The sequence below is a fragment of the Manduca sexta genome, chromosome 5, assembly GCF_014839805.1.
Source record: "Manduca sexta isolate Smith_Timp_Sample1 chromosome 5, JHU_Msex_v1.0, whole genome shotgun sequence".
Taxonomy (NCBI): Eukaryota; Metazoa; Arthropoda; class Insecta; order Lepidoptera; family Sphingidae; genus Manduca; species Manduca sexta.
The window spans coordinates 4,255,342-4,268,525 of NC_051119.1; the positions used below are offsets into that span (position 1 = coordinate 4,255,342).

Consider the following 13,184-nt stretch of genomic DNA (forward strand, 5'->3'; position numbering starts at 1 on the left):
TAATGTTGAAACCTTGAAGTTCGCGTTGTTTATTTGACTGCATTGGTAGCGTAGTTGTAATGCGTACGCGGTACGAGTACGACTACGTACGTCGAAGTTCAGGGTTTGAATCCCGGATCGGGCCTAAATAATTGTGACTGGGTTATTCCATCTTAATTACTCAGTCGTAGTTTGGAGTCAGGAAGTCGGCGGTGTGATACCCCCGTGCCTCGGAAGGTACGTAAAGCCGTTTGTCCTGCGCCTGATCTCTCTCCGGTCATGTAGGATTGCCGTCTCCGCCGTGAGTATTGCGCACACACTTGTACACTATAATATCTCCTGCATACCTAACTAATGTCCGTCAAGCTTGGCATCACGCGCCGCGGCAAATTTTTTTTGACTGCATGAATCCCTCCTAACCGAATGTCCTAAGTGCAACTTATTAATTCAGTTTGTTCTCATCTCATTCAAGGTAAGCCACTGAGATCATACAATTGCATCCGATAGATGCAACATACCATAACGAAATTCGGAAACCACATTCCCTAATCAAATATTGACCCAGGTAGGAACACGCGCAGTAGTTCGGACGCACCCTAATTGACTCGCCGGAGCGTGACGCGGCATGCACGGAGCGTATTTGATTCACTATGTTATGATGTTTTATGACATGTTTATTTTGACGTGGGAAGCTATTAACATTTGCAATATCTTTTGTATAGTTAAGCAGTATAAGTAATTATAGACGGCACATCAGCACAAAATTTGTTCTCCAAAATATTAATAAGTCATTACATATTTGAACAGTTCGTGTGACAAGATGTCACAGAACCCATAGATTTTAGTTTTATGAATACAAATTTGTATACAAAAATAAAATATTCACAGAAAATCTGAAGTAATTCAGATTGGTGTTGTGCTATTTCAGGGTAGATCGAGTCACCATTGCATGAGCGCATAATATTTGTCTGACAATCTCCCCAATATCCGCTCTGTACATATAATCGGTAAATATATTGGGACAAATCCTAGAAAAACAACTTAGCTGACCTCAGTTTCGAAGGACTACTAAATCACATACGCTACCAAACTAAGAAACTAGTACCCTCATATCATTAGAATACTTAAAATCCATTTAAATTTACTCACCCAATGTTTCCGCTTAAAATACAAACACTCAGACAATGAGCGTTGGATTTGGGTCTTTTTGGCCACGTGCCGGCGCGTGCGACTAAACGCGTGCAAATTAAGGGTTAGGACAGCCGTGAAGCCGCGCATACATTTGTTAGTTTAGTGAGATGTACCGTATGGTTATTAATTTGAGGGTAGGGTTAAGTTTTTGGATTTAGATGTTCCATGAATACGTTTTCTTTGACTGCCTCGGTGGCGTGCTAATTGTACATGGTAAAAGTACGACTACAGCGCTGAGGTCTTGGGCTCGGGCGAATAGAATTGTGACTGGATTTTATCATATTAAAAATGAATCAGTTGCAGTTCTGAGTCAGGAAGTTAATGGTGGGATACCTCCGTGCATCGGAAAGCACGTAAAGCCGTTGGTCCTGCGCCCGATCTCTCCCTGGTCATGTCGGATTGCTGTCTCACTACGAGAGTGAAGGAACACAGAGTGCACCTGTGTATTGCGCACACAATTGTGCATTATAATATGTCCTGCGTACTTGGATGATCTCCGTTGAGATTGGTCGCCGTGGCCGAAATTTGGCTAGGAAAGAATCAATGTTTTTCTAGCAGCTACGTCTTGTGTAAAATCCGTGCTCAGATTAAAGACTGCACTCGGGGAATGGACGTAGCCAGGTTTAATAAGGGGGGAGGAAGGGGAGTAGTCTTAAAACACAACAAAATTATGCATGACATCCATATTCATTTGAAGAAAAAATACAAAAGCGTGTCAGACATAAGTATAAAACCAATAAATTCTTAGCTGAGCAGACTTTGTTACTTGCACTGTACATTAATAACAAAAAAAAGAGAATTTACTATTCATCATCATCATCAGCCACATAAAGTCCATTGCTGAGCATAGGCCGCCTCCAAAGATTAATAAAAATTATTTTCGGTTGGTGCATTAACCATGTCTAGGGATCGAACCGCAAAGTTAAGTTGTTCAAGTTTGAACTTATATACTCAGATACCCTACCTGTAAGTTTGTACGAAACCTTGGTGCGCTCGTCCTTCTCAAAATTGACCTGTTTATTTTGATTACACCAAGGAAATTTCATGTTCTTCATCTGTAAAAACTACAAACTAAAACCAAACCAAATTGCATCAATTATCACAAAGTCTACGCGTGCAAACCGCGACCAGAAACTAACTCAACAAAGAAACGTTACTAATTGACGCGAACCCAGCGGGAATCTTGGCGTCCCCACGATAGGTAAACCATTAAAACATTTAAATATTTAAAAAGCCGCAAATGCCCTTAAGCCGAATCTAATAACGACCACTCCCCCGTCATAATGAGGGACAAATTTAAAACAGATGATTAAAGTCCAAAGCGTGCCTCGAGGCTTGCGCGGGACCGCACGTAGAGTGTGAGATTGCGTGCAAACTTTGTCACTGTGAATTCGAATACAAGCTGCAGCAGTTGTTCAGGGTATGAAAAATAAAGTATTAACTACATACTTTCATTCTGATTGCTTCTGTGGTGTTATTGAATGTGCATCGTACGACACCGGTGTTAGGTTCCGAGTTGGGCAAAGTGATATGAAAATTAAATAATTTATTTGAACTGCAAAATGTTATTATTATGATTCCGTCGACATTAACGTCGATAAGAACGGACCAGTATCTCTCGTATTGCACTTTTCGAAATTAATTTAAGGTCCAAGGTTTAAGGTTTATTACAGGTGATCGAGTTTTGTCTGGAATTTTAGCCTGATATACCCCATCATCATGGACTTATAGATCGTACACTGGGCGAAAAATGAGTGCGCTAGATGTGCCCTATGCCTACCTCTTTGGGTTAAAAGGCGTGTGTGTACGCACATTCTTAAATTACTGACTCCATACTTCATGGTTGGCGTAGTTCTATTGTAATACTGCCATGTTGAATGAGTTTGATCTCCGGAACGTGTATAATGATATTATTAATTGCAGGCTTTTTTTCCCCCTTTAACGTTTGTACCTATGCATATCGGTCTGTGAAAAAAAAAATCTTTCTTTCCTATCAGGTTTTCTGAAACTTGAATATCTGAGAAGTTCTCTATAAGGATTTGGAGTGTTTATTAAGTCTACCTATCCGTCCTAGGCCAGAGTCGTATACTAATCCTTCTGAGTAGTAGAGGAAGCCCGTGGCCAGGAATGGGAAAGTATATAATACAGGGCGGATATTATTATGAAAAAAAGTTTATCTGGGCCCTTTGTGGGTACAGATGTAAAGATAAATATTTTCAAAAAAATATCGTCAAATAATGAATCTTGCTTGTTCTATGTGTTTAAAAATGCCACCACCCATTTTGCCACGAGTATCCTATATAATAATTTTGAGGTCTACAAACATTCAAATACTATCACAAAATAACATTAACTAAGATTTCCAAAAACTCTCTATCTACCCGAAATCATTTTCTTGACAAAAACCGACTCAGGGGCGAAGCAAAAGCCCCATCAAACTAAGTTCAGCGAATTAACATAACGCAGGCACAAAGGCGGGCTGATTCGATTTGCCAAGTGGAGTGGCGGAGGGCACGGATGTCTATTGTATTTACATCTGTGGTGTTTGGAGTATTACGCCTTCCTTCTGGCGTAGGCAGAGACGTGTCATATGCTACTGATACAGTAAAAGTTAGGTCAGATGTAATAGGAAAGAAAGAATTAACTGATAAAAGAAAATATTTCGGTAATGGATTTGTTTTACAATGAATCCGATACTAAGCTTAACCTATTTTGTAGGGTCATAAGTAAGTATAGGTAGATACACAGGGTTCTTTTTCTTTCACCTTTATGGGTATTAAAGCTGTTCTTCGAGTAGAATGCACGTAATTGCAAGACGGATATGTCCCCGCAGACGTATTAAGGCCTACTGTCTTTATGTGTGAATATAAAGTAAATATGATGCTGATTGCTGAAAAATATATCAGCCCTGTATTGTATACTGCCCCGCTCTTAGGTACGGGCCTCCTCTACTACTCAGAGGGGTTAGGCCTCAGCTTGGCAGACTTTACACACCCTCAAAATTCGTAAAGAGAACTTCTCAGGTATGCAGGTTTCCTCACGATGTTTTCCTTCACCGTTAAGCAAGCGAAGATTCACAAAGTATACACAAATATCTTTGGAAAGTCAAAGGTGCCTTTGAGTTTTGAACCTTCGTCTCGGCAGTCCGTACCACCGCCAACTAGGCTATCGCCGCTTTTGATCGATTTATTTGATTTTGATTGTTGAAAGTTGTTAGTAATCTAAACCTCGCTTCATTGATAATTCTTTACATAAACCACTCCAGTTGCCCCTCGAAACATTGTTAATGACATATAAATATGTCAACTATACAATTAAATCATTAAATTCAGTGTAACTCCTGGACATAATAAGACTTAACGTCTCATGTCTCAGGATGGGAGCGCAGTGGAATACCAAACGATACTGAGTAATTCAAGGTGTTGGATGGTGTTTCTATTGTTTATGGGCGGTCGTATCGCTTACCATCAGGCGAATGGCAAGCCCGTCTCGTCATTCAAAGCAATAAAAAAAATCGATATCAACAACAATCAACCTTTTAAGTTATTCCAAAACAACATTCTAAATCTTGTGGACCCTGTTTTATTTTGAATCTATATATATATAAAAATGAATTGCTGTTCGTTAGTCTCACTAAAACTCGAGAACGGCTGAACGGATTTATCTTATCTTGGTCTTGAATAATTCGTGGAGGTCTAGGGAAGGCTTAAAAGGTGAGAAAAATTCGAATAATTGCCGGGAAAATCCTCAAAACAGCATTTTTCTATTTCCCACACAAACGTTTTCTAAATAAAATGGAGAGTCAATTTGTAATTTAATACCGCTGCATAAAGTTCAAATTCGCGTGCGCGTTGGAGGATCTAATATCGCGTTCTGAAACTCAACAAAAGTGAAAGTGAATCGCGAACGCGACAAAATTGCATAGTCTCAAAATACATAGTACATAAATAGTGGTCGGCTTCGAGAAACTCAATTTTAGCTAACTTCAGTTGTTAATATAATATATAACTCAAAGGTGACTGACAGTGATATATAAAGGAACAGCCCAAACCATTGGACGGATCGGGCTAAAACTTTACATGCATAAAGCTACTATGACGTAGGCATCCCCTAAGAAAGGATTTTGATAAATTCTACCCTTAAGGGGATAAAATAGGGGATGAAAGTTTGTATAAATGTTCTTAGATTTTCGACTGATTGAACTGAAATTATAGATTGGGGATAAAATTAGTTTGAACCTATAAGTACCGGGAAAATATGTAGCAAGACTTTTATCAAACAGTGGAATTTTATCCTGGAAAACACCTTCACGCGGGCGAAGCCGCGAGCAAAAGCTAGTAGTATATAAAAAATCAGATAAAAACGCAAGTGAATATTGTACTGTGTAGACTTCACATAGAGGAGCCGGAGGTAATTCTATTACGTTTTGAGATGTCTCATTATGCGTCGGGTAGTCAAAAGCCCCGCTCTAATTAACGGTCTCCTTGACGCCTTTGTTTCAATTTACCTGAGGCGGTGTCGGAATATTAAGGTACAGTTCGGTATACGTGTTCATACGTATAATATTTTTGACTGCCTTGGTGGCGTAGTAGTAATTGTACACGGTACGACTATTGCGCTGAGGTCCTGGGTTCGATACTGAGTCGGCCCAAAAAAAATGTGAGTAAATTTTTTCCATTTTCAAAAAATTACTACGTCGCAGCTCGGTATCAAGAAGTTAGCGTTGTGATAACATCATGCTTCGGAAAGCACGTAAAGTCGTTGGTCCTGCGCTTGATCTCTCTCCGGTCATGTCGGATTGCTGTCTCGTCGGACTGTGCGAGTGAAGGAATAGAGAGTGCTTGTGTATTGCGCGCATACTTGTGCACTATAATATCTACTGCGTACTTGGCTGACCTTCGGTGAAATTAGCCGCCGTGGCCGAAATTTGGTTTGGAGGACATAATTTTTTAGTGGAGGAAAGTAACAAGAGCCCAGTGTAGTACCGATCATATCTTACTAATATAACTGCGAAAGTTAGTGAAAATATTTGTAAGACATAAACTCAGAAGAACTGAATGGATTTAGATGAAATTTGACATACTGGGAGACCTTGTCCTGGCTTAACATAGGTTTCTTTTACCCCGACAATTTGGTCTTATGAGAAATTATGGGATTTTGAAATAGATGGAGCTAGCGTTGTTCAAGTGACGTTATAGATCGCTAGTGTTTTATGGACTTTGGTTGCGGAAGGATTTTCATAAGCGAAACCACGAGCAACACCATGTATAATATATCTGTACAATTGTACTGCTATTCAACATCGCAAACCCTAACACTTAACTGTTTATACCGGAGTTAAAGCTAAAGTAACAGACACTGATTAATGCGATTTTAATCCCCCCATAAAACCCCCAAATCCTACCCTATATTAATCGCTCGGGTGATCTGAAACATCCCAACTCCGTCCCGCAGCGTTCAAATTTCAACTTTACTGGACTACGTATTAAGTTCAGATTAATAACCCGCGTCAGTTTCAAACATTTGGTACGAAAGGATTTCTAACTTTTAAAACTGACTTCAAAAGGCTTTAGGTCGCATTTTCGATTTCCCTTACATATATTTCTGTTGAAATTCAACCTTATTCGAATACTGGTAGAATATAAATTACTATTTAACACAAAGCTAGCATCAATAACCAATAAAGCCGAATCAGATGGACAGAAGTCGTGTGCGAGCTAGACGGATATATTCGCGCGCGAGTAAGTGCGAAAGAGAGGGTGGTATTTTGACGCGTCCGCTTTAATCCAGGGCTGTTGAACAGATGAGGTCGGCCACCTGATCTCAGTGATTTTATTTTCCAATTATTGTAGATGTTCTGTTTGATGCGAAATTCACTTACAATTAATTGCTTTTTAATTGAAATGGAAGATTTAAGATTTTAATAATGTCGGCAGATCCGAAGGTTACACATCGATAATCTAGTGTTCGCCAAAATATATCCAAGGTTTCATTGGATACAGTCTGTAGCACATTTCGAGGCAAAAAATGAGAATAAATCCGACACTAATCGTGATAAAGGGTTGATACTATGGGCTTTTTAACCGACTTAAAAAAGGAGGTTCTCAATTCGACGGGTTTTCGTTCGGAATAAAAGTCCTGCTCTGTATTTTCCTGGAATAAAATGGAGCGTATATTTCAAGTAAGACCTCTAGCAATAGGTACATTGCATCGGTGAAAATTCGATTCCACCCAGTAATTTTTGCGTGATGCGTGTGCAAACATACAGACAGACAAAAACTGTAAAAACTTGATTTGGCTTCTGTTGCTGTAATAAAAATCCCCTCCTATATTAATTTCTTCAATATCTATAACGTACAGACATCGGCTTGTTAAAATTTTTGTATATACATACATTACGATTATGATTTATTCACGAGTGAGGTTTTTAATCCTCCTTCTTAATCCCCATTTATCTATATATATAAAAATGAAACCCTATTTCCCTTGGTCACGCCATCACGCGTGAACGGATGGACCGATTTTACAAATATTTTTTTTGTGTTTGTTATTGTCAGGACAAGGTTCTTATGAAAGAAAAAAATCAAAAAATTGCGCGGAAAATTAGACAATTTAAGAAAACTTAACGACAATATTAATTTTACATAACTGTCAGCGGTTTGAAATAACTGTCAGCGATCGACAGAATGCGCGCGTGCATACATAGTTAAGACGGGACAACGTATGTCGGGTCAGCTAGTTTCTTTTAAAAATTAACGTGTACACGATTTATTGTGAATATTCCTTATGTTATCGATTTTTTCAAAATCTACTTATATTTTATGAAATTTTGTCCGGTGATAGTTTAAGACCCTGCAAAGGCGTTAGGCTCTTTCTATCCCGGGAAAAATATAAAGCGGGACTCTTATCCCGGAAACCTCGGGTCGAAGCCGCGAGCCAAAGCTATTTGCACTAAAAGTTATCGATCAATTTAAGTTTTAAAGATTTTTTCACGCGGGCACAGCGAAGTGACTACTGCACCTGATGGTAAGTAGAGTTGGATACAATAGAATGTCGACTGACGAGAGATGATTACACCTCGGCAGTAGACACAATTTTGCCGGCCTTTTGGAACAGGATATACACAAGCAGATGCTGGAACGCGACTTGAGTCACTATGGCGGGTTTTAACACCTTGCGTACGTTGCTCGCTATCCGCGCGGATATAAAATATATTCTACCACCAGCAAATTTATTTAATACTTAAAACAATTAATTAGGGCATTTATCAAAATTCCCAACTTTAGAGTCAAACCTACCCGACTACACAGCCTCACTCGTTACTTCAAAAATCACGAACAAAACACATTCTGTCTCCTTCTATCACGCGTGAACTATCGTCATTCGATCTCTCTCGCCCCGCCGGAAGTGAGACCTCAAAGATGGCTGCGGCCGGATGTGGGAGGAGCGATTTGATTTATAGTTGGGGAGGGGGTAACTATTGTATGGATTTTACGTTAACCCCACTTCTGTTTACTGTCTATTTAGCGGACGTCGATGGATGGCGTGCTTAATACAAATACGGTCAAGATGACCTATGGCTTAGCGCGTAACTATGCTGAACTGGGGTTCTTCGATTTCTAACCCTGAGTTTTATCAATGCGATTGCATTTTTTTTGTTCATAATATTTATTATTGTTCTTACTTTCATAAGTAAAGTTCTTTTATAGTTTTTTAGGATCCCATTCTTTAATAAGGAATCTTTTGGATCACATTGCTTTCCGTCTGTCTGTTTGTCAAGAGCCTTTTTTTTAAATGCGCAATTATCGAAGTGAAATTGATATCAAAAGCTTGGTTTTAAGGTTTCTTTCAGCTGTGAAATTAAACGTCAACACGTTCAAAAGATATGACCGTTTATTCCGCATATTTTTCGATTTTACTAAGCGAATCAAGTCTATAGGGTATTTCCCGTTCACCTAAAATCATGAAATTGGGCAAGAAGCAATGTCTTACTGCACTTGTAAATTAAGAAGTCTGAAAAGCGTAAATATGTTCTGTAATAACAAAATAAAGTGAATTTACTATTACAAACTTATTATTTGCGGTTGGAGAAATAACTGTATTTAAGGATCGAATGGAAAAGTTAAGTTTGTTCTTTAACCTAGCTTGTCTTATGTTTGATGGGCCTACCTATTACCTTCATATTGAAGCTTCAGTACGAGTCCAACTCGCACTTGTCCGATTTTTTATACGTTCCTAATTAGGAATTATTGTTTTTCTAATAAAATCTCTCCAATAAAAACCTGTACCCAATCAAATCCAATCTATGTGTATACCACAAATATATGGAACAATAAAAGAAATGGAAAGAGGAATCGAAGACGAAAGCGCGGTAATAAAGTGTCTTTATGTGGAACATTACTGCGAGATACATGTGTAAGGGAAAGGTTGTCCGTGTGTCACTGAGCGTGTAGTAAGCGACCGCTCTGCGACACTGCGCTGTCATCGACGTAAAGTACAGTAAAATGGGGCGAATAAGAACAATAATTAAAGAACGCAGATGAATTTTATGATTGATGAATATCTGAATCTGGTGCATCCACTTTTCGTCGTAGGTATTCCGTTCCATGACATGAGAATAGGCAAGTAGAGATTAAAATTAAACTATTTTTCGGATTTGATCGCGGTTTTAATATTTTAGTTTTCTCCTAACGTTTCGAAGACAGCTAAAATTTAAAAAGTTATATAATTGTAAAATGTAGGTAGATATTGTAACTCTGACTTTGCGGATAAACAACACCTCAGTCCCCCCCCCCCCCCGTGACCATGAAGGCTGCAAAGTCTTGTAGAACATTTGAAAAGTTGTAGAACATTCGCGTAAACATAAGAAATCATTATTGGGTAAGTAGAGACTTAATAATGATAAAGGATAATTCGATTGGTCCATCCATGTTATCACAAAAAATGTTCAATCCTATTGACCTTATGTTCCTGAGTCAAATGCGAAATGCAGGATATCTTGTCCTAATATAAAATAAGTATACAGAGACTATAAACACCTTTCAAAACGCTTTTATGGCATCACGACTCATTATTACCTATTTGTTATTAATTTTTGAGACAAATTAAAAAACCGGTCGCGCGCGCTTTGGACTCGCGTGCCGAGGTTTCCGTAAAAACCTGTAAGTGGTATCTAAGAACATAAGTTCAAACTTGAAAAACGTAACTGCTGTTCGGTCCCTATACACGGCTATTGCACCAACGGCAAATAATAAGTTTGTAATATTAAAATAGTTTTTTTGTTGTTAAAATACGTACTTATAGTTTTAATTTATTTTTCTTGACATATATTGTAGAGAAATGTTATAGGTTTTATTTTCTTGTGAAATCGCAAAGTATACATCATATACAATCATATTTTTGGATCGCGTTGAGTTACTTATTTAATTTTTTCACAGTTGAAAGAGATCGTTGTCCCGAGAATATTATAAAAATTACAACTTGATATCTTTATGTATACCCGAGGAAAAGAGTCTAAACAGACAGACAAACAACAAAATAATACCATAAGGGTTCCTCTAGAAGTACGGAACCTTCAAAAGGACACTAATTAAAACAGTTTCCTTCTAAAACATCCATTTCATATTTATATCCCAAATAAAAAAAAAATAAAGCCGCAAGCATATCCTGCATCCAACTAGTGAACGTCTGTACGTGAAGTTTAGGAGTAAGAGGCGCTCGTTCGACGCCGAGGCAATAAAATCAAATAGAAGCCTCCGACCGTCCCCCACCTCCCTCGGGGGGGCAGGGGAGACCGGGGCGCGCCCGGCGTGTGACATTTTTATTTCCATGGAAAATTGTCGAAACGAAAATCATTTATTTTGTTACGTGTCTCGTTCGGATTTGAGTTGATTTTATTATCATTACGCTCGTAATTTTGATTATTTTTGTTGGAATAATATATTTGGTACGTTATAGGTTATTCAGGGAGTTATGTAATAATAATAAATAATATGAGCCCTGTATTATATACTTGCCCACTGCTGAGCACGGGCCTCCTCTACTACTGAAAGGGATTAGGCCTTAGTCCACCACGCTGGCCTAGTGCGGATTGGTAGACTTCACACACCTTCGAAATTCCTATAGAGAACTTCTCAGATGTGCAGGTTTCCTCACGATGTTTTCCTTCACCGTTAAAGCGAACGATAAATTCACAAAGAATACACACATGATTTTAGAAAAGTCAGAGGTGTGTGCCCTTGGGATTTGAACCTGCGGACATTCGTCTTGGCAGTCCGTTCCACACCCAACTAAGCTATCGCCGCTTAATCGGGAATTATGTATTGGTGTTAAATAAAATGTTGTCTATAGAATTGGAGTTGAGTAAATTATAATATCCAGTTTTCTTAATAAAAATATCAGACCTTTATTTTTAAGATGGCGCCCAACATGGCGCCTGGTTCTTCCGAAAATTTCAAAGTAAGACTTGCGATGAATACTTAAAATAATTTAGAAATTATTATTTCTCAACATAATTGAATATTAAAAAAAATGCCTATACGAGTAAATTAATTCTAGGCGGATGAACGCGTCATAGTCTACTTGAATTCTGATTAGATTATTTGTTTATTTTTAGTTTTTTTATTGCTTTGAATGGCGAAAAGAGCTTGCCATTCGCCTGATGGTAAGCGATACGACCACCCATAAACAGTAGAAACACCTTCCAACATCTTGAATTACAGAGTACTATTTGGTATTCCACTGCGCTCGCCATCCTAAGACATGAGATGTTAAGTCTTATTCTGTCCAGTACACTGGCTACAATGTCCTTCAAACTGGAACACAACAGTGACTACATACTGTTGCTCGGCGGCAGAAATAGTCATTGCGGTGGTACCTACGTAGGCAGACTCTCACATGTGAGAGACCTACCACTATTACTTGCATTACTAATAGTTATGAGAGATAATGAGAAAAGGAGTGAAGCGAGACGGGGTTTCATTCGTCCTTCTTTCTACTAGTACTTATTCATTTGTAATATAAATTGACATTACCTTCAGACTACTATGATAATATTAAATTGAAATAATGTACTAAACACGCCAATATACTTTTCCCTAGTTTAAAATAATTTAAATGTGGGTTCAACAAAGGTATATTCAAGCATTTTGAAAGTATGATTCGGTTTAGAAAGCGGTTATTTTATCTTAATACCCATTACGAGAATAAACCAACAAAAATGAGTGATTTTAAAAATAATAATATCAGCCCTGTATTATATACTGTCCCACTGCTAGGCACTGGCTTCCCCTACTACTGAGAGGGATTAGGCCTTCGTCCACCACGCTGGCCTAGTGCGAATTGGTAGACTTTACACATCCTCAATTTTCCTATATAGAACTTCTCAGGTACGCATGTTTCCTCACCGTTTAAGCAAGCGATAATTCACCAAGAATACACACATCATTTTAGAAGAGTCAACGGTTTGGGCTCTTGGGATTTGAACCGACGGACATTCGTTTTGACAGTCCGCTCCACACCCAACTAGTCCATCGCCGCGCTATTTATTTATAATCGTTTAAAATACTAGCGTATTTCGAACTTGGTATAAGTTTCATACTTATAAATTGTTTCAATTTCTTGACATGTTATTTCAATAGTTATCAATAATATCAGCCCTGTATTATAAACTGTCTCACTGTTTGGCACGAGCCTCCTCTACTTCTGAGAGGGATTAGTTATCAATACGAATTTCTTATTGTCCGTAGCCGTGCAAAACGAGCGTCAGCCGCGCAACACTGCCACCATCAGACCTGAAGCGCTCCGGGACATGGATCAAGAACGAGCTCTGAGGGAAGCTGCCGTCGCTGTGGGCGTGTTTGGGTAAGAAACTGAAGAAATATGAACGCAACCTCCTTGTTAATGTCATTGTGACTGCATAGGTTTCTTCTAAAAACAAAATACTGTGCGCTCTGTCCTCTTACAAGCTTCCACTCGTGTAATTTCCTAATAAAAACTAACACCGTTTATATACG

At 38.5% G+C, this 13,184-nt stretch overlaps 1 protein-coding gene across 1 annotated transcript in view; it reads left to right on the plus strand.

Moving 5' to 3' along the window:
• The window catches only part of LOC115442300 (photoreceptor-specific nuclear receptor), a 45,702-nt gene that overhangs the window by 22,622 nt on the left and 9,896 nt on the right, over positions 1-13,184 (plus strand). Inside the window, exon 5 of the mRNA XM_037444600.1 lies at positions 12,918-13,032. Within this exon, the coding sequence (XP_037300497.1) occupies positions 12,918-13,032 (115 nt within the window). The remainder of the gene's footprint in view (positions 1-12,917; positions 13,033-13,184) is intronic.